The following is a 27814-nucleotide window of genomic DNA, read 5'->3' on the forward strand; positions in this document are numbered from 1 at the left end:
TATTCGCAAGCGCGTCTTGTCGAGACGCGGTCAGCTTGGCTGCAAACGACGGCGAAACCTAGTGGACGCACCTTCACGCTACGCTCAACTGACTCCACAGCGGAACGCGAGGTGCGTTCTACGTTCAACGAGCGGGGCGACGCTAGGCCGCTTAGCTATTACCCTTCCTTTCTTCTCGCGCTCCGCTGATCTCTCCGCTCTTCCGCTGGGACCGCTGGTCCGCTGAGCCGCTTAGCTATTACTCACTACTAATAGCAGTCCAGATTTCTTTGTGTCTTTGTGAAAGATGTTACGCTAACCGTTGTGGACGCTTTTTAACGTGATGACAGCTCTGTGGGTCAGGAAAGGTGCCGCCAAGCGGTGGCCATCCTGAGCTTCACGGTGATGGACCACGACATGATGACCAGGAACGACTTCGAAGGCGAGGCCTTCTACGCCCTGGCCGCGGTGGCGGGAGTTGAGGACTCCGTGCCCATCGCGCCATCGCAGCCCGTGGACTTGCCACTGTTGCAGCCAAAGGAGAAAAGTGAGTTGAAGCTGCTCGCTAGACCATTGTGTCATGTTTAGCAGTGTGGTTTTCTTGGCCACTTGTTATATGGTGACAAAGTGAAGGATTCCAGCACGTTCTGACGCGAGCACAACAGCACTTTGCCCACAGGACAAAGTCTGGACTTACAACTGAAGCTTCCTGAAACAAGGTATTCACTAGAACGCCATCACGCATACATAAAGAACTAACATTAATAAGCATTAGCAGTAATCTGTTAGGTTGTATGTTTGCATGATGATTGCCGTCGGTTTTTCCACTGTTGTCCACCGCCTTCGATGAGCAGGACATGCCGATGGAGGGCGGTGGACACTAAGCGAGTTGTCAGATAAAGCGGATGGAATTGTACGTAATAAATACTCGTCTGTCCTTTCACGCAATGTTAATTTCAGCAAAGCGGATGGAATTGCTGCCTAATATAGACTCGTTTATTCTTACGCACAAAGTTAATGGAAGGAAAGTTTACAGTTGGAAGAAAGCTCCTCAGGTAATGTAGCGCTTGAGAAATAATAAAACATTAAGGCTGGACTTGGTGAACGACAAGGCCTACACGTAACTTTTACGGATCGAGTGAAACTAAGATGCAGTAATCACCGCCTAAGCACTCCGTACAAATGATTCACCAGCGAAGCTGAAACCTGCGGCCCCGGTCCAGAAATCTTAACTGGTGTTTGCCGCGCCTGTGATCCCTCCATTTTAGATGCGAAGCAGCTTTTGCTTGGGGCTTTGTCCGTAGATCCATTGGCGAACGTCCGATTTCTACCACCTAGCATAGCCATCTGTAACATATTGAGCGCGCGCTCGCGCCATGGAGATGTCTTCTTTTTCTTGTTCTTTGACCGTCTTGATGATGATATGTGCAGAGCACATAAAACGCGCGATGAACCAACGCGTTGTATCCAGTCAGAACGCGCTTGCACGTGCTAGCGCCTTCGGGCCTGTGTAAGGGGCTGGGTAAGACGCTGTGGCCTCTCCCCCTTACACTCTCTCTGCAATCACGTGATGTCGTCGGGGAATGAGACCCGCGTGGCGTGCTCCAACAAGAGTTCGAGACGAGTAGCGGCAACAGCAACGACATTGAATTGATGGTGTGCTCCACTTGCAAGGACGCGTTAACATGGGCAAGGTGCCCGTGATGAACGGAACTTTAAGTCGACCCATGCTGCTGCTGTTTCGCAACCCCACATGGTTTCCTTCAGTGGGAGATGGCGTAATTTTTTAGTCGACCCGTGGTGTGTAGTAGGTTTTCCTAAATTTTTGTCACACATACACGCTAGAAGTTCTTGCGTACGTAGGACGTACGAATGTTAGTTTCGGCTAGCCATATATAGCTAGGCTGTAAAAGCAATAAACAACACTGGGAGTGATGAGCGTACTGGTTTACTCACGTTTCGAAATGGGGATCGACCGATCCACACGAGTTGCGAACTACGCATTATCTTCGTGCTTGGTCTAATACAAAACCTTCTTTCATTCTGGGCCCATGGCAAAGCCGCACCTGTGCGTTACGTGCCACGAACGTGCTGTTGACCTGCTTGCGGGGCGCTAGCCCTCACGAAAATTTGTAAACAGTGTAATCTATGTGTGTGTGCATGTGTGCATATGTGTGGCTGCATGTGCTGTTATGTATTTATCAGTCCTTATATCGTAATAATCACCCAGCACTGGAGTAGCATGTCAGGCGAAAAACCAGGCTCACAGCTCCAGCTTTTCAGTAAAACATTTCTCTCTCTTGTTTTCTTCTGAATTGTTTAGAAAAGGTATGGATGACAGTATACGCTAATGCGCGGTTGGTTCATCTCGTCGCAGATGAGATTATGTGCGCACTGGAGAGCCGGACGTGGGACAAGGACGCCCTGGAATTCGTGAGGCAGCAGAAGAAGAGGAAGTCCTGAGTGGGGCTCGAGCGACGCCACACGCTCAGCGCCCCCTCTCGCCAAACCAGCAGCCCTCGCCGCCGCCGCACCAGTGCCATCATCTCCTCTCTTGCCTCGCCCTGCCGCCTTTCACTGTGTCCGCTCACGACTCGTCGGGCTGCGTGCCATTCATGCGACTGGGGTGACTTCGTCCGAACGGCCGAACTTGCTGGGAGAGGGAAAATCTGAAAGCCGGGGAGCACAAGTGTGTATGACATAGTCCTACCTGGTGACGCCTTTGTAAGCGTTACTTTAGGCTTAGTGTTAGGCCTAGCGTCAGATCTTTTTTTAAGGCTGTGGTCTGGCCAAGGAGATTGGACCTGCGCGATGACGCCTTTGTAGGCCTAACGTTGGGCTTGATGTTAGGTCTAGCGAGAGCAGCGTTCCGGGCTAGTAGGTAATCCATCACTTTAGTAGGGTTGGGAACAAAAAAAGAAGACACGGACAACAGAGAAGAAGACGCATCCAGTGCGATTCCGCTGTGTCTGTGCTCTTGCAAACCTATCGTTAAGTCTGAGAACAATTCATCACAATAATTTCTATGGTTGAGGGCAATTCAAGCTTAGGCCTTGTGTTAAGGCTACATTTATGTCGAGGCATTATAGCGGCTGCTGGGCTTAATGCTATGCTTCACGTTACGCCTAGCGTTAGCTGTGCATTAGGCCTAGTGTTGGGCCTTGTGTTGAGGCTCGAGTCAGACCGTGAAGCTTTATCTCAGGCTTGGATTTTATCGCCTGTGCTGCTGCATTGACGATCGTCTGTTTCGGCCGGCTGTGGTCAGGAAATTATTCGGCGTTCGGGGTGACCGCTAGCTTCGGCGTAGCAAATACCATACTGAGTTCTACGGGAGCGGCTTTGGCTATTTTTTGGCCTACATTTACACTGTGGAAGTACGTAAACGTTGGGAATGCCTGTACTGTACTGTACTGTACACGCCTGTCGGACCACAAATGACGCTTGAATCAAAGGCTTGGTGCTTTAGCACCGTCATAGTCGTGTGCGTCGGCTTGTAGCCCATGTTATGAGGCTTGTCGTCTGCTTTCCACGAAGGCTTTTCAGGCGATGGTACTTATTTTGTGAGGGTAAATTTCACCCGCCTGTGAAGCTGCATGAGGCAATCGAGTAACTTCTTTTGCCCTTTATTGCGGTCGTTTATCTGCTGCTTTGTAAATAGAGTGATTTCAGCTACTTGAATTGATGTGGTTAGCGGGGATTCCACAACCGCGAGGTAACATGGGCGCTGACTAACGCTTCGCCACACCAACAGTTATCGTGTTCCGCTAGTGCGAAGATTGGTATATTCTTTAAAATTGGTTCTTTTCCAGCTGCTCTTCCGACGCTTTCGCGATTTCACTTCCTGCGATCAAGGAAACTCCGTGGCACTAAGTTGTGTGACGTGTCTGGGAACATGTGATTTTTTACTTTGGTGTTGTCAGAGAATTTGCAAAACCGCATGGAAGAAATGCGAATTTTTAGTGCGATGAAATTTCTACAATCGGACAAGAGCCATGAGTGGTGTTACATTATCAGTTGTAATTAATTATTTTATAATGAGTCGTTTTTAGTAGAGGTAAGTGTTTTCCTTGAGGAGCCTGATATATTACGGCCCAATTACTCCTTATGAAAAAATTTGGAGAATTCTAGTCGTTGCAGATCTGCAGGCAATCTCAAAAGACTAAACTACGTCCGTTTGCAGATTGAGTGTTCTCTTTTTTAAACAACGTTGGGCCTAGTAAAGACCACATGATTAAGATATTCTGTCATTATGAGCACTACGTAGTATTTTTCTGAAATTCTATCCACCTGAGCTTGCAACACTTAACAATTCACCAGCATATCAGTGATGTGTTAAACTACGCCTGCTCCCTCCGCCAATATATGGGTTTATTCCTTGTGTACTTAGCCAAAAGAAGGAGTTTGATGAAGTCGTCCACTTTCTATATCCTTCGAGGAAATAAACTGACGGTTTTCTCAAGAAGCTATCGTGGTCAAAATGCATCGGTTTATATTCTGCCGAATTCACATATCTCCACCTATACCACATATAGCAATGTAATGTTTGTGGTTCTACCAGCGTTGTTAATCGCCTGACCAGCTGCTGGTCATTCTGGTAACTATTAGCAAATCGGGCATATGTGCTTCGTAAAGTTGACCACGTGAAGTTTGATTCGCTTTCCAACCGTCACATGCTGATTTATGTGCAACTCACCATATCGAAATACAAACGAGCGTAAGCATTGATGACACTTTCTGAAGTTACTGTTCGAGTTATATTGAACAGCATTTCAAGATCTCCTAAACACTGATAAATAAATAAGGACGCTCTGAAAGGACAGAAGTCAAATGATTGCTTAGAAAAGTGCAAGAGTAGTTCAAAGGGCAGTAAATAAGTGAAAATTTTCAAATTGAGTTTCCATTAATTCCGCTCTCAATTTTTGTAGTTGTAACCACAAAAACGGTTTGGTCATACCGCATATATTCGCCCACACCGAGCACGTTTCCTAGCAAGAAAAAAAAATGATAACAAATAAAACATCAGGTATTACAAGATGCTAATACAATATGAAATAGCCAATCAGAGCGTCGTCAGTCTGTGTACAACTGTATAGGAAGCTCTACTCTTAGTTGAAATGATACATTGAGAATATTTGAAGAACCTTGGCACGGCCTCTTTAAGCGGAAATTCCGTATTGTGCACACTGTCGCACGAAACGCACACTGTGCCAACGTTTTTTTTGTTTTTCCATATCTAATTGTGTGTGTTCCATAGTGAGTGATAGAACTGTTTCCTACACTCGTGTGACTGACAGCGACTACTTACTGTTACGTTAGTTTGAAAGCGCACTTTGCATTGAGAGACACTGCGCTGCGTTGAGCATGCCGGTTATCGCGAAGAAAGTGCAGTAACGCAATTAGAACGTGAAACAGTAAAGAGTTGTTCTTGAAACCTGTAATTATCATGCCGTATTGCAGCCCATTCCTGAGAGTTTAGAATAGTTGAGCTATTGACGCTACTACTACTCAGCCAAGAAACATGGTCCACTTTGTAACGTTCAGTAGGTTAGAAAAACGATCCAGCAAGAGCCGATATCACCCATTTGAACCCTGCTTTGATGGTTTCACGCTGCAGAGACGTCATTCAGCCTCTATGTACATTCTTAAGATCATTCTTTCTGTCATGCTAGCTTAGAAACACAACAAAAGAAGACCGTTTTTTTGGTGATAGCTTTAGAACATTAACTGCGATAGCTTAAATAACGCCGGCTCCGTAAATAAGGACTATCTTCTAGCTACCCCGAGTGGTTCAGGTTTGATGTTAGCCGTGGTCACCTGTGTCGAAAGCTGACCATACCGCTTGACCTCGTTGCTGTGCATGACTTCCATGCAGTTGCCACTTGGCATTTCATACCGGACTATGCATTTGCTCTTTGTAAGTGCAGAGTCTGTCCGATCTCTCATGTACATACTGAACTGCACGCATTTTGCGCGGACAATGCTGTTCATGCAGAGTCCACGTGTCCGTGTAAAATGTACAGGGTCCTTGTACCACGATTGCAAGCGACGGCTGGAAGCTACATTGGTTGTACTTAACAACAGGGGACCTCTTGTTGCGCAGTTTTCATTGCTGACACCTTAAGGAGGTATTAAGTTGACGCCAGTCTAGTGGCATTTAGTTATACGTTACGGTGTTTCTTACCAGCTTAAGTGCTCGTAGCTCCGCTGCGAGTTGCGGTAAAACAGTGGCATCAGTGTTTCGGTAGTTGGGATACAACTTTGGGCAACGCCTCCTATAGAGGGATGCCTGCCGCGTAGGCCAAAAACCTACCGCGCTTACCTTACCATTACCAGTAGCTAGTGATCCTTGCGGACCACGTGGTCTCTTGCAGCACTCATGCGCGCATGCGCACAGAACCGCCGGGATGCCACACTACACCAAGCCCTTTGACGGCGATAGGAGAGTAGTTGGCGCCATCTTTTGGCAGCCGGCCAAAACTCACGGCACGATGGCTGCAATCGGTGAGCGAGCGAGGCCGCAAGCATCGTTCCAGAAACGGCGTGAATTCGGAACACAGTACCGAACAACCTCGTTACAAACTCAGAATTTCCGAATTATGATTGCAGCTACTGTCCTCATTTCTTGTGTCCTGCAGTAAACATACTTTTTCACTGCTCCCATATGTGTCGGAACGCGTACATCGCACTCTTTCGACACTTGGTGATATGTCTGACAAGCGGTACATCGTGCAGGCCTCAACATATCAAATAAAAATTGGGGTAAAACTAAATAGATATATTTTCGAATCTGCGCTCGAGTTCGCGGAGTCATTCCCAACGTGATTAGGTTTTTTTCTAGAATGAAAATTTTCATGTAATCATGACTATTGCTTAATTCTGCAAGAAATATTCGAAACGAGACCCGTATGCACATCAGGCTAACCTCCTAAAATTGTGCAAGTTCTGAAAAGTGGAATATATTTAGTGTTACACAATAGTGAGAATCCATTATTAAACCGTGACACTCGTTGGACTGAAAACTTTTTTGAACTAGAGCGTAAACTCAACTTTGGTAAGCGCAGCTACGGCTTCTATGCGTGCTTCTGGGCTTAACATATTCTCACACTTTTATTCACAGTGGTAAAGCACAAACACATGAGAGGGACAAGAGATACAAAGGCGCAATGCTTATCTGTATCTGTATCTCTTGTCAGGCTTCTTGTGGTCGCTCTTAGTACTATTACGAATGATTTTTTTCCAACTAACCTAAAGTGGAACTTTCTTGAGTTACATTTTTTAATTTATTAAGACATACCGCGGCGCCGGACTTCTTAGAGGACACAAACGTCAAATGCATTTTACCTGACTGCTACAGATTTGTCTTTAACTCAGAAGTAGGGCTTGTGCATGTCTCCTTAATGCTGCTACAAGGGTGGTGTAAACTTGACAAGTGACTTTGCGGGTAACTCTTCTTGAACACCTTTAAAAGGTCGCAAAAAAAAAAAAACTGGGAGAATAGAAGGCTGAAGGACAGCGGTGTGCTGTGTTCTTCAATCGTCTGTTTTCCTTGTAGTTTTTTACGCTTTTTACAAGACGTTGAAGGGTGATGTTGAAGGTGATGTTGCCTTGGGCCTCTTCCATTCATATTGGTACCGTGTGCTTAGATTTAGGTTCACGTTAAAGAACACCAGGTGGTCGAAATTCCCGGAGCCCTCCACAACGCGTCCCTCATAATCATATTGTGGTTTTGGGACGTTAAACCCCAACAATTATTATTACAATCAATATTGGTTACAGCCTATGACGATGACGATGACGTATCACCAAGTTCAACTTGTGTCCTCCAGAGGCCCCGTTTAGATGTGCTCAAATATCAACGGAAGTGTAGACCGGAAGTAGGTTAGCAACAAATCAGAAGTGAGCTATGTATACTCTGAAGTCGTTACGGACAGGTGCTTAGAACACCAAGTGGGAAACGGAAGGAATCTTAAGACCAGAGATGTAAACCCGGAAGTCACGTGACGAACGAGAAGTTGCATGACCGAAGTTACGTGTGACCTGGAAGTCGCGTGAGGGAGTGGGAAGTGACGTCAAAGGGGAGGGGTCTGTTGTGAAGCCCTGGCGGACAATCTATAATCACCATCTCACTTATGGTGCCATTCAACAACCAGTTTTTTTTTTTTTCGTTACGGCACATGACGGGCCGCGCGTGTTTAGAGTGGAGGGATGCGGTCAGCCACACCGTTTGTTACCCTAGCTAAGCTCCCTCACATACCACGCGATCCGAAAATGTCTCTTTTTTTGTGCGTAGAGCGTGTAGTCGTGTGTCTCTGTCACTCGCGTCGTTTTTCTGCGCTTTGTTCGACGCGTCGCGCGTAGGTGAGTGATTTAAGTGTCAGTTCACACGTTGTACACAGACCCGTCCTCGCGACATCTTCAGCCAAACGCATCGACATGTTCATGGCGGCGTGGCAGTGCACTGCTGGTGTACGCGTGGTGGCATCTACAGTTCTTGCATTTGTGAACTGTGTAAAAAAATGTTGCGGGATTTCTCAGATAGGTGAAAGTAAAACAATGCCCTCTTTCACGAAACAACTCGTTCGATGAACAGTTCGTTACGTGTACTGAGTCTGCGACGTCATCGCCTGGTCTTTTTGCATCGACTATATAATGAAAGAGCCTAACCTTCCTATGTTACACTTGTCCAATAAATTGATAAAGTATTGAGGGCAAAATGAAAAGCAACTCGTGTACTGGGCATGTTTGGAAAACCCAAACCATAAAAGTTATTCAGGAGTTCTCCGATACTGCGTGCCTTATAATTAGAACTTGATTATATTTCGCGTAAAAGCTCTAAAATTAATGAGCGAAACAAAATTGTCCTCCACCTGTTCATAGCGCGAACCTGCAAAGATAAAAAGAAGGCTAATAAGTTGATGAAAAACTCTTCATTGCCTTGGTTTGTGCTACGAACAAATGGATGACAATTTGGTTCACACGAGAACGTGTTCTTACATTTCCGACTTCGCAGAACTGATTTGCTAGCCCTAACTTTAATTTGAACTGAAATTGACTCAGTCGAGACATCGCACATTGGTCCTTAAATTGAACGGTGACGTCAGACTTCGGGAGGCTAATGACCTTTGCAAAAATACACTACGTGAGAAGTGCAGAAAAGAGAGGTTCCTTGTTACGTAAACCGAGAGCAATTGACTTTCAAGCAGGCATGTACCACTCTTTAATTGTAATGGACACAGTAGCATAAGGTGAATATGATCGGATTAACACAATGTGTGTCTGCAGGGGCTGCTTCTTGCCACAACGCCAGCAGTGGACCGCTTCAAATGTGGAGGCGTGGATTACGGAAACTCGGCATGTACAATGTTCATCCGCGAAAAACCGCAGTGCTCCTGAGCATTGTTTCATTGCTCATATTCAGTTGAATGTTTCTTTTTTCGACGGAGGTAGCGCAAGTGCCACATCCCAAACAGCATTTTCACAATCAGGAGTTGCTCGACTTCACATTGTCATGAATAGTTGACTACTGTCACGGAGATTAGATTTTATGGGAATCAATATTTGCTGGATTGATCACCGTTAGCAGGTTGTAGTGATTATTCTTGGGCAACGCTTTCGCTTGGCAGGTGATTTCTATTCGAACAGACTATGATACCGGTTAGGTTAGCATCTCACTCTCTTTAGCTGACATGAAAAAATACCGGCGACTGACTACGATGAAGACTCAGGTAGTGGTAAGCTTACAATGAATGTGAGCGATTGACGGAAGCACCGTGGAAATAAGAACCATGATTATTTTGGAAAGGAGGATCTAGGAGATTAGGTATTTGTAATATTTGGTTTGCCCTAACAGTGTTACGATATGCTACCTTATTGCGATTTAAAGAAGGAACGAAAAGAGTCAGCTTCGTGAGGACAGTGCTAGTAAAGAAAATACAGTAAACTTGAGTTGTCCTGGCATATCGAATCTATTGAGAAGCACGCCCATAAAAGTTCGTGCAGGTGTGAAACAACTGACCCCCTGATCACGACAGCCGCCTGAACATAAGACCTAGGCGCGCGAACCTTAACAAACTACTGTACTAACGTGCTAAACAACTGCAAGATACATATTGTGCTGGTAGCGAAAAAGTGCACACGAAAATGACATTTCATTGTCGGTCTGCTTTTCTTCGACCATTTCTTCTCTGTTTATGAAAAGCATTCATCAAAATTTAGGGCGTTTAACGTGTACGCTGAGATGCCTGAAATGGGCCAGTGATCAGGCTATTTCATCGTTCATATAAAATAAAAAGAAAACTGAACAAAACAGATATAAAAAAGCTGAATGCCGAGTTTCCAGTTCACAAGTTTTTGTCTTCAATGTCAGTGACGCCTGTCTTGCTCTTCTAGCTACGAAACTGTGACTCTGCGAACAATTATCACAGATTGGTGATTTGCCACGTTAATCGTAAGCAAGGCTTTGGCATAGTATCCTCTACTAAACGATAGAGCAAATCTTTGTAATCTTTCCAGCCTGTCATATCTTACGATATGATTCAAAAGTTAATGGGTGGTTTTATCTGCGAAAATGCAAAATATCATCATAAATATTCGAAATTCAGCTAGTTAGAACGGGAATTAACATTTGAGCGTGGTATTTTAGTTATAATGGGCTTCTAACTGCATCCATTTCAGCTCGCGAGAAAGTATCATCTTCGCAGAAAACAAGAGTGGACCTGGTTTTCAATGGCCATGAATCGTGCCGTTTCCGGTACCTTTACATGAGGCTGTTAGTCGGATATTTTCGTTGTTCAGAGGAGAGCGCTGTGGCAGTGCTGCCTCATAATCAAGCATAGCTTATGAATATTGATAGCCTGCTGTTTGCGGTCGTCACCAAGACACGCGTCACTGGCATTGTGAAAAAGCCGCCCACTTGAATGTTAGGTATAGCGTGTCGTGTTTCACTGAGATCGTCGTCAGAGCACTCAACTTGTACACAAACTGCACGTCAGGGAGCACTACGCTCATTCGACGTGTCACCCGGTGAAGCTTGTATCTCAGGGGATGGGTATATGTCCAGTACGTAATCGGTAGCTTTATTTTTCTTTTCCTTAAGAGGGGTGGTGTCTCTTCCTTATTCAAACACTGCTTCAGGGAAATCTCCGCAAAGAGCACACTCGAAGGAGTTCGTATTGCGTAGTAACAATATTGTATTTTTATGAATAACCTTGTAAGTGACCGTTGTTACGTGAGGCCTTGCTGTGCTGCGAACCGCAAGCGCGTTTCGTAGCACGTGAAATCGTAGGGAGCAAGGAAGCTGCGAATGATTATCTACACTGACCTTTACCTTTTTTTTAAAGAGTTAGTGAGCACTATTTGTGACGTTAAAGCACACATTTGTCCCCGGTTTCGGCGGTTTACATATTTATATCGCTGGGAACGTTCAATGGTGTTTGAAGCACATCATCTTGTTAAAGATGTTTTATGCGCATTTATGTTAATTGCAGAGAAAGAGACCATAATACATGATGCCAATGCAGCTAATCTTATTGCTTTGCACGTTGGAGTTGTAGAGAATGTTCGGATAAAGCGGCTGTGTCGAAACCATATATTTTTATCCAACTGCAAGAATAAGTGCAATTGTAAAAATCAGAACGCCGAGTATACATCTAAAATTTTAGCTTTCTTGCCCAAGCAAGGACGTCGTATACTAGCAGAAGCTCACAGAGAGTCGGTCTAGGTCAATTTCTTTAATGTGTAATATACACCATTTAGCGTAGCAGAACTATAATCTATTGCCTAGTCTACCAGTTAAGGTACGATCGGTGAGGTGTACGCTGAATGCAAAATGGCGGCTCATACTTCTCAGTTTTCGTGAATTGTTCAGGTGGTCATTTGTGATTGACTGACAGGGTAAGATTTGCGGAGATTTCCCTGGACCACTCCCATCTATGCACTCCCCTTTGCTATCAGAAAGAAAAGGCTTTATCAGTACCCATCATGCCTCTGGAAAGCTTGCTGGCTTTTCATAACACTTCACATGTATTCTGCTGTCCTAGATTTAGATACGTCGATCTCTGTGTAACACCAGTAGCGTAAGTCACGTGACAAGAAACGTCGGTTACAATGCGCGCAGCGCGAACCTTTACGTAGGACTCCTGCCTTCTTTTTGTAAAATTTGCATTGGCCCACAGTTTATGCCGCTTTTTTTTAAGAATTGTAATCTCATCTAACGAGAACAAGGCGCTTCTTCTTGCCGAGATGAAATCAACATTCTCAAAGGATGTCAAATAGTGCAGCAAGCCGTACAACCAAATGTCATGGAAGAAGCCGCACGTAGCGAAATGTCAAGGTGAACAAGTTAGACAACATTGTTGCAACGTCCACTAAGTTATACAAAGGCGACATTCTAACTCGAAGCGTTCAAACTAAACATGCGTGGTCTACACTGCCACCTAATTGCAGTGGCGCTTGTATTCAGAGGGGTTCTTCACAATGGTTTTTCGTGTCAATAGCGCGGAGAAAGCTGTCTATATTTGCATGTTCATTCGGGTATTTGTGACAGGTACGTCGTTTCGAATTTAAAGCACAACAGTGTTGCTGGCATGCAATCCAGCAAAGCCAAAATTAGCCTCTTTTATTTCAGTAGAGAAGTGTAACAGTATACTTTAAAGCGCTCGTTATTTATTGCGCTTCTAAACACACCTGTATCGTGTGTAGGGTTTGAGGCACTTGGCTCACTTCGCCAGTTGGAACCAGTTTTCACTGCGTAAGTATGAGGTCATTTGCTCATACAGTTACCGTAAGCATGAACTGTTAAGAGTAAAAGAGTGTAAGGAAGTTGTTGCCGTTTAACCCGTCTTCAAAGTATTTGGCGATGTGGACCACTCAAGGAACGTTAAAAATGTGAGCCTTTAAAAGTTCAAGTTTATAACTTTTTTTGCTCTACAGCCGCAAACAGTGCGCGTTGCACAAATATTTGTCACATTGTTAATACTTAGGAGAAGTTGTAGTTTATATTATTGTTACATATATACTGCGGAAATTATGAGCTTGCAGGCTATACAAAAATGTCTGAAATTTTGCGAAATCGGCAAGCTCAGGACAAAAAAGAAGCCGTTGATCCTAATAAACGCGTTATTCCACTGTCAAAAAAAACACAATTGGTCATAAATAGTGCTACGAGTAACCATACTTCTTTTGTCAATGACGCTTGAGTGCTTAAGGATGTGGTTCGCTTGTACAATACACACAGGATTTTGGCGATTGTGCTACAACATGCAAACATTCCTCCAAAATTTTCTGGACTCATTCCCCGCTAGCTGATCTTTCGATGACGTCTAACTTTTAATCCGGTGAAAATTTTCAATTTAATGTTGATTTCAGCAATGAAACCAGTCACTAAACGACACAGCTTGGTTGCGGTAAGAACTTCGGGCATGCTACAAGTGGCAGGGAATTGCGAGTACTAAAGTAGTAGCGCGTAACGCTGCTAGGAGTGGACATGTATTTTTCGAATGTCAAATATTTACAGTGATTGTGTCTGGTACGACAATATTTCTCTAAGTACTTTTTGACGGAAGGTACGATGCATTGTTCTGATTTCTAGCGAACGTTTTTATGTGTTAATATATATATATTAAAATGCCATACGTTCATTAGATTAATAGCCTAAGGTACTAATTATTAATTATTACTAATAGATACTTCAAGCACAGCAGCGATAATTGCGCAGTTTCGGTAAACTGTTTTCATGTTCATATTCATTTCATTTCCGTCGTAAGCGATAAAATTACACACTAAAATTAATATTCCCTGTTTGTTTGCTGGGATTATGTGACTGTACGCGGTTATTATAACGAAGCACTGATGAAGGGAATAGAAACTAAAGTGGAACAAAAACAGACTCATATGAAAATGATGCGCGATTTTCAAGCGTTTAACTTGTTTTATCTGCTGAGAATTCCTGAACAAGCATTGACACTGCAGCCGGCGTTTCGAGAAGCGGACTTGCCATCTTCAAGGATGTCTTGAAGAAGACAAGTCCGCTTGTCGAAACGTCGGCTCCAGTGACACACTGTGTTCCTGAATTTTTCGTCTCTTCAAGCCTCTACCTTTCCCTGAACATCTGCCTTTTCTGGATTGCTTCATCTGCTGTGGTTTAACATTTTACTTTCTTCGGCTGTTTTGCTCCTCTGGTTCAATGCTTGTATTTAGCAGTGGAATCCGCAGTCATGAAAAAAACGAAGAAAAGATAGAAACATGTCACCGGCTATGAGCAATAAACAAATCTTATGTTGTATGTAGTGGCCTATAGCCATGAGGGAGGCTGAATGCGCACGCTACTTTGTTTAATAATACCTTGTTAGACTCAGACGCGGGAAATGCTAAAGCATTCGGGAAAACGCTGTTGCTTCAGTTTTTGCAAACTGCCCTGTCAGTGTTGTAAGCATCGCCATTTCCTTTTAAAGCGTCCTCGAGATAATTGACACGTATTTCTCACAGACATTGGATGAATTTTGATGCCACAATTTCATGTTTTCCCGTAGTTTAGAGGTGGCAGCTATGATGTCTTTGTGGATTATTGTGTGCTTGAAGCAAACCTTTGAACGAGCTAGAGTACCGTGTACTCTACTATGGTCAAGTTTTATATAGTTGTACCTAACTATTATTGCGGTCATCCTTGACGATTGTTTCAGAATCGTGCCGATTACTTCATTTTCCATACGAGCAGTTTTACAGGCGTCAGTTTTACTTAACGTGAAACAAACACTGTGCGTCTCTTCCATTCTAGCTCTAATCTTCAACTATGTGCAATCTAAGTGCACTCTTAAGGACCACCTATATGTGTGAATTTTTGACGAAGTTTCCTTTCTTTATATGGGACTTAGTCGTGAGCTCCTAATTCATCTCTCATTGTCGGATTACTGATGCTTTGTGGCAATTCTGCTGTAAGACCTAACACACCTGTGATTTTACGATTTTCTTCCCAATCCTGCAGTGCGGTGATACTTACCACAGAGGTGCCGGCTGTTTAACCAACTATCTTATCAAATCACTCCACATTGTGTATATTCCTTGCTATCTTTATTATTCTTTGGTGATTTACAGTGTGGCTGGTAAATGAAAAGGATTGCATGTAGAGGTGTTATTTATTCCGGTTGCTTGCTTCTCTATTGTTGAAAAGTGTGCTGTTTACCATGTGGAATTATGATGCGTGTTGTCTTTCGATGTTGGTGTTGATGGTCACGGATGTTGGTGAAGGAGATATAGAGTGCATTGTAGATGTTTCGTTGTACTTTTACGGCTTATTGTCAGTGGGACATTGTTCAATACTGCAGTCTTCTCTCTGCTGTTGAGTGTAACAGAAACAAATGACACGTACTTACGTCGCGAAATTATTTTTTCCGAAAAGCTGCTTCGATTAGAACAGTGGTAGCAGCTTCTGAGTGCATATGTGCTTTAAATCGAAACACTTGAACATTGAAGTGCTTGATGTTTCAATAATCGAGCAAATAAAAAAAACAGGCACAACACGCTAGTTTATTAGGAGCGAGCCAGCATAATTCTATACCCTGCACTTGGTGTATTCACTTAAATTCTGCAGTGCACGTGGAAATATTTTTTTCTCATTTAAGTGCACGTTATATATGCCCCAAGCAGGGCTTCCGGTCCAAGCATAGACATGTGCTGGCAAGACCCTTCTGAATTCTCCGTCTTAGCTTTGACTGCGCCTTAACCCAACCCATTATTGCGTGTTATTATGGTACATGTGCAAACCGCCGATTTCTTGCACAAATGCCAATTTTGAGCACATTATACGATGTTTCATTGTCTGAGTCTCAATTGTTTCATCGTAACCTCTGATGTTGCTGTGAGGTGTTGCTTTCTTTCCTACGTAATGGCATCGGATCTTCAATCAGCAATTATTGGCCTCCTTTCGTGAATTATCTCCGATATGTATAATATTGGCATAAGTGACTTCTTTTACACACTGCTGACGCTGTCTTTAGCGACTACTATATGGTCCTTTACGTCACTAGCACGCATACGTGTCACAATCTGGGCAAAACACAAGTTTAACGCACCTGTGATTGTTTTTAGTCGTCTGTGGCAAAACGCCTCATACGTAAGTTTCTGTTTCCACTTGGTATACGTGCAAGGCTGACATAATCCAGGCGCCTTTTTATAATGTCGCAGCACCGCACAATGCTACAGTGATTTGTTGAATCGAGAGCACCAACTCTGATTTAGAACAGTGATTATACACATATCAATCCCCGTCTTGTACTTAAACTAGCACACATACCTCTGTCAGAATCGATCAGCACGAACGAAGCCGTATCAAGAACCATATCTCGTGATACCTCTGCAAATACAGCGCTTGCAATAAAAATGTGCATTGCGGCGCACTGGACCATAACAGGGTGAACGACATGCAGGGGTTCCCAGAATACTGATGTGTGAAACATAAAGGAAGCTGTAATAGTGAAAGCCTGCCCAAATAACCGGAAAGAAATATTTTGACGAGCAGGCTATGTTCGCACTCTTCAGACAAATCTTTCGCTCCAGCAAACATTTTAGAGAGAGAGTTCCTTGTTTTAGTCACTCACTTTGTCTCGTATTACCAGTGATTCATTCTTTAAATATACAATAGGAAATAGTTAGGTAGTATTCGCCGTAATATTTTGCGAACTGTGACGCATGCAGATACGTCGATGGAAGCCTTGATCAGCAACCGACATAACTGACCGTCAAATCGATGAACGATGCGCACATACTTTGAGAATTACCGACAACGTTTAAGTCATTGACAGGCTACAGGCATCATAATATGTAAGTTTAGCAGCATAACCAAATCATTTGTCTGGGTACTGTCGACAGATTGAAAGCTCTATCTGAAATGACGGCAAAAAGAAAGCTGGGCAGCGAGGACTGTAATAGGCGTCATTATTGCTTAACTGGAGCAAGCGATTATTATTAAGGTATTCATTGCGGCATATACGGTGTAGTGAGTGACATTAGTGCCTATGACGTCAATAAACCTTCGCCATTTTTTATAATATCAATTACGGGCAGCTATTGACATGCTACTACTTAAGGCCCTATCAATGTCTTTAAAGTTCCACCAAATCATTTGTCGTAAGTGAAACCGGAGGTCGCCTTTTGGAGAACAGCACTGCACGTTCAATAATTCGGAGCAAGCACTTGCATTTACAGTAGAGCAAGAAAGTTGAACGCGAAAAACGCAAGTGCAGTTCTTCTTTTGCGTCGTGGGTTCTGTAAGTGCTATCGTTCGTTCTGGCACAAAGGTTGAGTGATTCGCACATTTGTTTTGGGATCCCAGTGCTGTGCCGACTCATTGATGCATGAAGGTCCGATGCCATTGCCTCATGAATGAGTCGCTCTCCCACGGACTCCCACTTGATGTCAGCCCCGTGTGTAATTTTTGCACTTATATAAAAAACGCGACTGGTGTCGTTCTCGACGCTTTCCAAGCTAAGCTGTGGCCCACTTGTTGACGTGCCGAGGGTATTTTCTATATGACGAATTCTTCTTCCCCGTCTCCCCTTACTATACCACTACCAAAGCACTACACCTATTTTACTACGACCCACTTTACGGTGCTGAAACAAAAACTATGGGATGAAAGAAAAACGCTTGACTGTTCTGCCACACACACACACACGCACACGTTAAGTGTATCTGTATAAACACTACATGGTGATTCTGGAAAAATGTGATTGCTTTATCCGTATCGCATCATATCGTGAATGCTTGTATCTACACGCCATCATACTATGATAAATATATATACATACGATTATATTACTATTATATATACAAGAGGTCACGGTCAATGATCACCCGTTTACTGAGAAATGCTGTAATAAAGGCACCTCTTTGATTATGTCTCTGTTATTGTGGTTATTGCCTGTATTTTGTTTCAAATGAAATTTAACAGGCTGCCGAAGAAGGTAAGGTATAGCGTGGTAATAGCAAACGTTTAAAACAATAGAGCCGTCAGCATGCTACGTTAAAAACAGAATGATAGAAAATGCATAAGTATATTTTATGTGGAATGCATTAAAACAGCTAAATTAATCATAGCCAGTTTCTTTGATGACTTATTATTGCTGTTGAATGCACTGCATTTATACATGAAGCGCCAGCTCACTTTAGCTGGAGATTAAAAATGTGTTGACTCGACCGGATGCCTGTTGATGAATATTTCATGGAGTAAGTCGCACTATTGTTTCTGTTCTGCTTAATTAGACAAGATTAATTAACTGACTTCTAAAGCAACGCATCTGTTCAAAATATTCCAACTAGATACAGTAGATCGTTTTGCAAAACATCCGATGACACAGTTTCTAACTTTCTACCGATTAAGCATTAGTGTTTTTCTGCTTATTGCGGGTGCAGTCTAAATAAAAAAAAAATACCGTGTGACATGCCCGCTTGCGCAGTGTAATTGCAGTGCTCGCTTCCAGTCAGCTTTATGAGTGGAGAATTATTGCGAAATTATTGAGCGCAAAAATATATTCGTTCGCCACATTTGTAGGCATGTCGGAATAGGCACGTGAATAGTAATTTCACATAGACTGTGCGTGCTCGTTTGCGCATGCTCTAAAGGATAACGCTATCGTTCGTTCAGTGTTGTTAATTGATCCTGATAGAAGTTATAGGACTATACGAGACACGCACGACAGTAAACGGAAATTTTTACCTGCGACACCAGTGCATATCGTTCGCCTGGCTGGCAGATCCTAAAGTCGATAGCGCCAGTATTGTCGTTCGGCCGCGTTTGCTGGCCCAGTTTACGCATGATGGCTTATGAGAGTTTGTCACACATCGAATCCAGAGGATCTGTATTCCTGTGTCATTCGGTGTCCCAACACATCCGGGATCCGATCCCGCGACCTTCGGGTCAGCAGTCGAGCGCCATAACCACTAGACCACCGTGCCAGGTTCATTGTCGCAGCTTCCCAGCGACATGAAAGACTCATTAAAAAAAATATGGCAGGTCGCACGTACCGTGGGAATCGATGTTATACGAATCATGCGCGGGATGGTGACTGTGGCGTAATTTTTCACATTGAGCGAAACAACATGGGTGTTACCGACACCAGACGCGGTAAGCTGATATGTAGTGCTTATATTCTTCAGTACTGGATAGCGCGAATCTGAACAAGACAAAGAAGGAACACAGATGCACAGGACAGGCGTTACTCGCAACTGAGTTTCATTCAGGAAAGTTTCCCTAGATATATACACAGCCGAGTGGCACGGGCAGGCGCACTGCACGTACGTTACAGTCACAGTTGCAGTTGTTACAGTTGTTGTGCTTGCACTTGTCTGTTATGACGGAGAACGCACGCACGTTTCACGAACCCGTGTGCATGTGTGGAAGGGGTTCTTGACAGTTCTTGAACAATGTCATTGTTACCGTGATCAGTGAGCACCAGCAGATGGACCGGATTGTTAATCGGATCCCTTCGTGATCGCGGTTACGAGTCGTATAAGTGTAGTGAAGTGCGAGGTATGGTACAGCTGGTAGAAATCCTGGATGCCTCTTACGATGAAATGATCGATGATGCCTCCTGTCCTGGACGTGGCAGCGAGGTCTATTGATGCCTTGTCCACATCCAAGCCGTCTTTCATGCAGTATAAGGACCAGGCGTTGTTGGGTCTTTATAAATCAATGTTGAAGTCACCGGTAATGATGAGATGCCTGGTACTCCCGGCAGATTTATTGTAGGAAGCATTGGCCCCGGTTTTTGCGTAATCCACGTGGTCCACGTTGCGGACCACGTGGACGAGTCGATAGTAGTTAAGCGTCCTCGAGGGGTGTTCTCTCTTCAGCTTCCCTCACTTTCCTGGCGTCCGCCGCGGTGGTGTAGCGGTTACGGTGCTCGGCTGCTGACTCGAAGGCCGCGGGTTCGATCCCGGCCACGGCGGTCGAATTTCGATGGAGGCAGTATGCTAGACGGCAGTGTACTGTGAGATATCTGTACCCGTTAAAGAATACCAAATGGTCAAAATTTCCGGATCCCTTCGCTGCGGCGTCTCTCATAATCATATCGTGGTTTTGGGACATAAGACCCCAACAATTATTATTCTTATCACTTTCCTCGAGTGTCAATGTGTGTGTATTCGCGATTACTGTGTTGGTTGAGACTCTGTATCACCTGTGGCACATACCCGCATAACATGAACTCTGGTATGCAGGTATGTGCCACACGTGACTGAGAGAAAGGGTTTCATGATGTACGCGACAGGTATTTTGCGTTATTCATGCCATGACCAGTGAATCGTGTTCGTCATACACTGATCCCCTGCTATGCCAATTTTGGTATATTACAAGTTGTGGAGACGACCAGGAGAGCGCGCAGACGTAGGCGGCTAGATAGATAGATAGATAGATAGATAGATAGATAGATAGATAGATAGATAGATAGATAGATAGATAGATAGATAGATAGATAGATAGATAGATAGATAGATAGATAGATAGATAGATAGATAGATAGATAGATAGATAGATAGATAGATTCACGAAAATCATGATTTATGGCGTAGTCGATACCTCGCGAAAAGCCATAACTTCAACCACAATCGGCCTTCTCCCAACATGAAGCTGCGCTCAGAATTCGCATTAGGGAGTATCGTAATCGTCGGTGAATTTTTTATTCCAAGTCATTCATGCTCTATTTTTTACATCAGTCGAATCAAATCTCAGCCTGGAAATATAGTGCAAATTTGTTTTCGGTTAATGTCACTGTCGAGAAAAGAAAAATTATAATTTTGACGAGGCTCCAAGGAAGCGGCACATCGAACGACTCGTTGAAAATAGCAGTGCCTTTAGCAAAAGTGACCGTATGGATCAGCATACTGCTAAATGATTTTAAATGCTGACAAATTTCTTACGCAGGAAGTTTAATTCATCCAAAGCTGAATGTTTCTTCGCCTTTGTCAGTCACTAGTCGATACCACTAGCAAAAAATTACACATCATCTCCCCCTACGGGCAACCATGGTGGGATGCGAAAGCATCGCGGGAGGTGTGCATCGAGTTTCTGTTTCTCTTATGTGACCTATGAGACGGTGGTTGTCGAGGCGTTTGAATTACCGCTTGCCGACGCTGACGTTTATTTTCGGCTTCGCGATCCTTGCTCTGCTCCGCGGTGGTGGTGCTGCCGCTGCAACTAGCGCACGCGCGCTTTCGCAGCCTCGCAGCTTCGAGATTCGCTTGCCGGTGTTGCCGTTTACGTTCAGCTTCGCGAGCGTCCATAGCGCCGTTGCGAAGGAAAGTGCAACGCTTGCCGGCGTTGCCGTTTACGTTCAGCTTCGCGAGCGTCCACAGCACCATTGCGAAGGAAAGTGCAACGCGAGCGAGCGAGCGCCGCATTATATACGAAGGAACAGCTGTGGCGGAGTGAGGGAAACGCGAGAGGAGAAACGAAGCGGAGGCAGCACTCACGTCAGCTCCTCCACCCCACCTCCTCCCACCTCTTAGGAGAGGGGAGACTTGGCGCATGCGGAGTATGGGTGTGGACGCCGCAGAACGGGCACTGCCCCGAGCATAAGATGCGTTCGCATCTAAAACAAGTGGTGCACGCAATAGTGCACATAGCGTCTCACAGGGTAGGAACAAATTGTGAACGACTTAAGGCGTTACCTATGAAAGAGCACTAATTTGTCCTAATCGATGTCTTTAGAAGGAATGCTCACGAGTAGCGGTGAGCTCCTCTTAGTCAATAGATGGCTTGCACGTGACGTCATGGAGGCAGCTTCTGAATGTACTGGTACTCCACGATGGTGGTTTTGATGACACATAAATTGCGTCGATGTGAAAACGACGTAGCAGGAGCGTCTCTGTGCGTGCATAACGAAAGAACCTGCATGTGATGTTTTGATTAAACATTATTGCGGCATCACAAACGTCGCATCTCCACATGCTGGTGCTCCAACATACGGGGTTTCCGTGACGTCGGTGCAAGCCATCTATATTGCAGAAAAGTCGCAGTGAGCTGTCCTTCTAATCGATGCGTTTTTAGAAAGTAATTTCGACAGTACTATGGTTACAAAGATTGCACTATCCGCATGGCAATCATTACAGCGCTCATAGAGCCAGCTACCTTGGCGCTACACAGCATGTTATCTTGAAGATCCACCGTTCTCGTTCCAGGGCATTCCACAGATTCGATCTGCGTATATGATAAAACGTTAGAATTATCTGTAAGCAACTAAATTTTGGCGGTCTGCAATTTGCTGACTTCGTATCCTTTAAGCGGAATATAGGAACAATGCATTGTGAAGCTTACAACGACGGTAAGTGTTCACCACAAAATATGGTGGGCGTGAAAACAAGGACACTGTGGAGGAGAACCAGACAACGCGAACGCCGAATATCATCTGAGTAGGGGCACACGGGCGGAAAAGAATGGAGTCAGAAAACTCAGCTGCGGAGGCTTAAGTAAGCCTAAGCATGGTTAGAAAATGTCTAAGCAGTTATCTCTTGCCAAACTCATGCCCGATTTACAGGTGCCGCCCTCTATACAAAGCGAAACCTGCCAATCCGGCACCCGCATGGTATTACGCGAGAGTAAACCGCTTGGACATTTCATTTGTTCCCTAGCTATGCAAGTTTAAACGACGGCGTGCTCACGCATGTGCTTCCACTATTGATATGCCAAGGCTCGACCATTAGAGGCGTTTCTTCCTTCGTGTGTCTCTACAAAACGGCGCATTAAGAGAATTTGGGCGTGTATTTGCAATCGTTACCGTGCAAGGAATGACTGAATGACGATGCTCTGGTTAACGACCTTTTTATGCTTGATTAATCTCCGATTAATACAATGGCCCGTCGGCACTACCTAGATACGGCCTATATCGAAAGGAACATTAAAAACCACACCAGTACGGCAGTCCGTAAATATATTGGTGTGTTTTACAGCACAAATACCAATCCTTTTCTTATTCCCATTCACATTCTGCACAGCGCCGCATATGTTAAATTGTTTATTGGCAACTGTAAACATAACGTTAACAATCTATCGACTTCCGACCATAATAGTAATAATTGCTGGGGTTTTACGACGCAAAACGAAAGTTTAATTACGAGGGACGGTGTAGTGGAGGACTCCGGAAATTAAGACCACCTGGAATTCCTTAATGTGAACGTAAATACAAGTACACGGAAGTCTAACATTTCGCGTCCATCGAAATTCGGCCGCCGCGGCCGGGGTGCGATCCCGCGACCACTGGGTGAACAGTCGACCACCATAACCGCTAAACCACCGCGGCGGAGACCGCCACAAACAGGTATATTATTCCGATTCACGTATTACTCTGTAAATATCTAGCAATGACAAGTGCTTGAATAGGCGACGCCGCTCGCGCGCAATTCGGTGAAATCGGCTTGATGCCGGACTTTGCACGTCAGTTAACCTGCCTAACAAACAAGAGAAGAATCCAGCCAGTTCAACACCGTGAAAACAGCAGAAACTTCGAAGCAGAGCTCAGGATTTGCCTTCGTCTGTTGACGCTCGGCTTGTGTTTGTCTGAGTCGAAGCTGGATCTTCGCCTGTCTTTCTTGGCGCTCGGTTTGCGTTCGAGCCTTCCGAAGCTCCGGGTTGGCTCGCATTCTCTGGCTTTTCGGGTCCGCTTCTCTTTTCCGTTGATCTACGTCCAACTCCCGGCGCTGGCGTTTCTCTAGCGCTTCGCTGGCTCGGACAGACGAATCGGTGCCGCGCTGGCGTTCGTGGGCAAGCAAGCGCTGGCGTTCCAAACGTACAGCCTGCTCGGCGTCCTTGGCGGGAAAGGAAACCTTCATTTGCGATGTAGTAGTGCCCTCTCTTGACCTATTTGGTCATTGTCCTGCGCTCGGGCAGGTGAGAAGGAGAGAATAAGAGATAAAAGAAAAAGAAGACACCACCCCTTCGCCCTTCGAGTGCTCATAGGTTTAACATTGGGGATTGAATATCCGAGGCCAATCTCTCGAAAACAGCGACTCCACTCTTTCAAGCACGCTGGTAAACTATCGGTGATACCATGAAAAACGTGGCTGGCACTTCCCTGCTGTTCGCTCTTCATGCTCACGTCACGCACGGACAGACACTCAGCAGCTCTTCGCCGGTTTGGAAGTCCTAGTGACAGCGTACAAAAATCTGGGTGGTGCCCCGTACAGCCCAAGGGAAGAAACGCCCAGCGAAACTACACAAAACAGCACACCCACACAACACATTTAATATTACCCATAAACGTTAGGTTGGCGCACCCCTCCCCCTTTTCCACGCAAACCACGCCTCTACATTTTGACGGGTTTGAAAAATAACAAAATTTGGAATGCATGCAAAAATAAAAATTCAGCAATGGGGCGCTGATCGCCACGGCCTGGCTTTGGTTCCTGGCTTTCCGGGGATAAAGGCGAGATTTTCTTGCAATGCGACATCAAATGTCCTGGGCCACCACTGACATGAAAAACCTGCATTTCCCCAGCATCGCACGTTAACCAGTGAAGGTCAAGTACGAGTGAATAAAGATATCGGGCTGCCTTGGAGCCCCCCGATATGATCGGGTGGCGACAAGGCATACAGTAAATAGATCGGATGTAAATCGGAGTGCCTTGAATAAAATCAGTAGTGAAGTAACCAACGTTATCTCCCTGCTGGGATAAAAGCGCAGGATGTAGAACAGCGTATGTTTTCTGCGACAAAAGCAGACAGTCCGTATAGGTTCAAGAAAACACGGTAATGTATAAAGTGCTTTTAGAGCAAGCACGGTGAACGATATAGAGCACTGTTCATGCACGAAATGTGAAAGAACTGCAAGCAGCAGTATCTAAACATGGAATCTGGAACCATTTACGACAGGTTTATAACGTCACCCATCTCTTCGATTACGACAGAATTGATAAAGTTTACGGCATCGGTTACTCTAATCTGGGAGAGCTGCCCCTCAGCTAGGTCCGGCGATAGACCAGCCAATGTAGTCTATTGTTTCTCTACTGGACTGATATATGTTAACGTGAAGAGCCACTTTGCAAGCTCTGGTGTAATCTGTAGGCTTTAACTAGGTGACTAGGTTACATAAAGTGTATAATAGCAAATATCAAGGTGTTCGATTTCTTACGTCATATCGTTGGAAGTAACATCTCCGAAGGCACGGGAAATACGTCGTCTGGAGCTACCTTGCTTTTAATTACGAATTATCTGCTGTCACAGATACCAATATAATGTGTTAATAAGAAGACTATAAAACGTCGCGACAGCGCACACGCAATGGAACTCCGGATGGAGCACTGTGTGCTGCATTCTTTTAACCATCCAGGGCCGCGCCGTTTTACAATCTTCTTATGATGAGACAGCGAGCATCAATGCAGACCGCAGTAATATTAACTCATGGGGTCGTACGTGCCAAAACAACATGATGAAGAGCCATGCAGTAGTGGAGGACTCCGGATAATTCCAGTCACGTGGGACTTTTTAGGCCTATAGTACGCGGACCCCTTAACATTTTGCATCCATTGAAATGCGACCGCCACGGAAGATGCAATAACCTGGTGCGTCTGTTGGCTCGAAATGACTGCCTAGAACAACGAATCACCAACTTCCTACTGGCAAATTGTGAAATAGTTGGTGATTACGATTCGGAACGTCAATATCAAATTAACAAGTGGCAAAAGTTGCCGACATTACCCATCATTAAACCCACCGTTCAGAGAACACTCGACAGCAAGAGCCAACATTTAGACAAATAAATCTATAGCCGACATCTAATTTACTGCGTTGATTGTACAGGGCTTCCTTCTTTCCTGCGCCGTCTAAACCGTATGATTAGATTGAGCCACGCCTGTATTATCCTGATTTCATTATGCGCGGACTGTGTAGAGTGGACACCCACCGAGGCAACCGCGTTGGCTCCCATACTGCAGCGATGTATATGTATGTATATGTATGTATCTTCTATGTTTATACCTAAATAAAGCTCCATCTATTCATATGAAAGGTAGCGATTAAACTGGATCACGCGTGGTTTGCCGAGGAATAAGGCTGAGAATGGCTGCGTAATAAAATTGTGGAAACGATGCAACGTCCACTACAAGTCTAATAGTCATGTCGTGTTAGAGAGCGGACGGCGATGCATGGCAGTTTCCTCTCCACTTGTCTATCTCGTAGATTCTGCGCTAAAGGCTGACAGCTATCCACAGTCACTGGGAAGCTGATATATATCGAAATTGGTGCAATGGATTCGTAAAACTCGAATAGGACGTGTTTTTTTTTTTTATATGAGAAAGGGATACCTGGTTATGTGTGAGGAGAAACGAGTGAACAGAGGCCCACATATGAAAATCTTCAGCGTGGCAAGTGAAACATTTCCGTACTCACCAGAAAGGCGGAGGCTGCGCGATAAGCCGTCTTCGCTTTCGTGATACGACGTAATGTCATCGGCGAACGTTGTCGCCATCACGCTACCGCTACAAGCTAGTGGGAGGTCTCTGGCATACCAGTATGTCGTTAGTGAGCGCAGAAACGGCTCCAGGCTTCGCACTAAGAGTACTGCAGATACAAGACACCCTTGACAAACATCACGGGTGACTAGAAATGGCGCACTTTCATATCAGGTTGTCAATAATTTGATTCATATATTTGTGTAGGCTTTTGAGGAGCTCAGCTAGCACAGTTTAGCGAATAATCAAAAGATGTGATTGCGGTTATGCTCGAAGCGTTAAAATACAGTTTCTCGATCTAGTGAAAACAAGAGCCCGCGTGTTGATCTGGCCAACGTATAACATAACTTGGCGAATGAGAAAATATCGATTTCGCTTCCAGGAACCGAGCGTACCTGACAGCATGTAATTAAGGAATGCATCAGACTTAAACACCCTGTGGAAACTGGAGTAAAATTTTTGTAGCCACAGTTGAGAAGCGAAGTTGGCCTTTATTCCTTCAGACTAACAGATAAAACGCCATGTCCCGGTATTAGCCCGATATGACCATCGCGAAAGCTATCCCTAAGATACCAAGGACGCGGAGAATAACAGGCTTAAGCAGCACCGAGTTCCGCCTAAAAGGTTATATAAATCTGAACGGGCAATCCCTCCAGTCCAGAGAACCAACCCCATTTCGCGGAATAAAATACCGCTTCCACTCCACCAGCCGTCAACGGGCGATCATACGCAATGTTGGAGAACTACCTCAGCTGGAACCCTGAGGCATCTTTGTATGCATCGTCAAACATTTTAGCGGTACAACGATGCGGACACGTAATCGTATGAGTCATGTTTTCAAGATGTACCACAAACAATGACCCATCCCGTGCAGGCGGCGACGCAAGAAGGAGTTTCTCGCAAAGCGGGGAGCCTCTACGAGCTTGATGGCGATTTGTCAGCTAGTTTTTCTGACGTACGATGTCTGAGGGCACGAACTTGGACTTAGCAGTGTAGGCGCCACTGCAACTTGAACGCGTCCCATGATTCTGAACCGGATCCAGAAAAGTCACGCGGTCTCTTATACATGTGCCTAAAACGACTCCAAGGCGAATAGCATCTTCTTCGTTGTTACGTTCTTGCGCACCACTTTGTCCTCAAAGTGGTGCGCAATAACGTAACAATGAATAGATAACAACTGGCCCAAGCAAGTACCCTTTTAAGTTATATCTTCTTCGTGTCAATCGATTGTATTGATCCCTCAGCTCCGAAATCTTTTTGCGCTCAACGTGATTGTGTACTGCCTCCAGGATTGGAGAAGATCGAACCTTCCTGGTCCTAGTTTTGCAGTACCTCATGGATTGGAACACCTTTGACCAAGCCACGAGTCACGCGATGACGTCATCATGCTACGTTGCAGGTT

The 27814-nt window shown here is 44.8% G+C and overlaps 2 protein-coding genes across 2 annotated transcripts in view; both read left to right on the forward strand.

Annotated features, from left to right (window-relative positions):
* LOC119398985 (DNA-dependent protein kinase catalytic subunit) overlaps positions 1–27814 on the forward strand; it is a 223364-nt gene that overhangs the window by 135846 nt on the left and 59704 nt on the right.
* LOC119399848 (protein unc-13 homolog D) lies at positions 336–3384 on the forward strand. Its single transcript, XM_037666712.2, has 2 exons — positions 336–526; positions 2357–3384. Exons 1-2 carry the CDS (start codon positions 385–387, stop codon positions 2440–2442), a joined length of 228 nt encoding a protein of 75 aa, XP_037522640.1. The 5' UTR covers positions 336–384; the 3' UTR covers positions 2443–3384.

Source organism: Rhipicephalus sanguineus, chromosome 7, assembly GCF_013339695.2.
Source record: "Rhipicephalus sanguineus isolate Rsan-2018 chromosome 7, BIME_Rsan_1.4, whole genome shotgun sequence".
In the NCBI taxonomy this organism is placed as follows: Eukaryota; Metazoa; Arthropoda; class Arachnida; order Ixodida; family Ixodidae; genus Rhipicephalus; species Rhipicephalus sanguineus.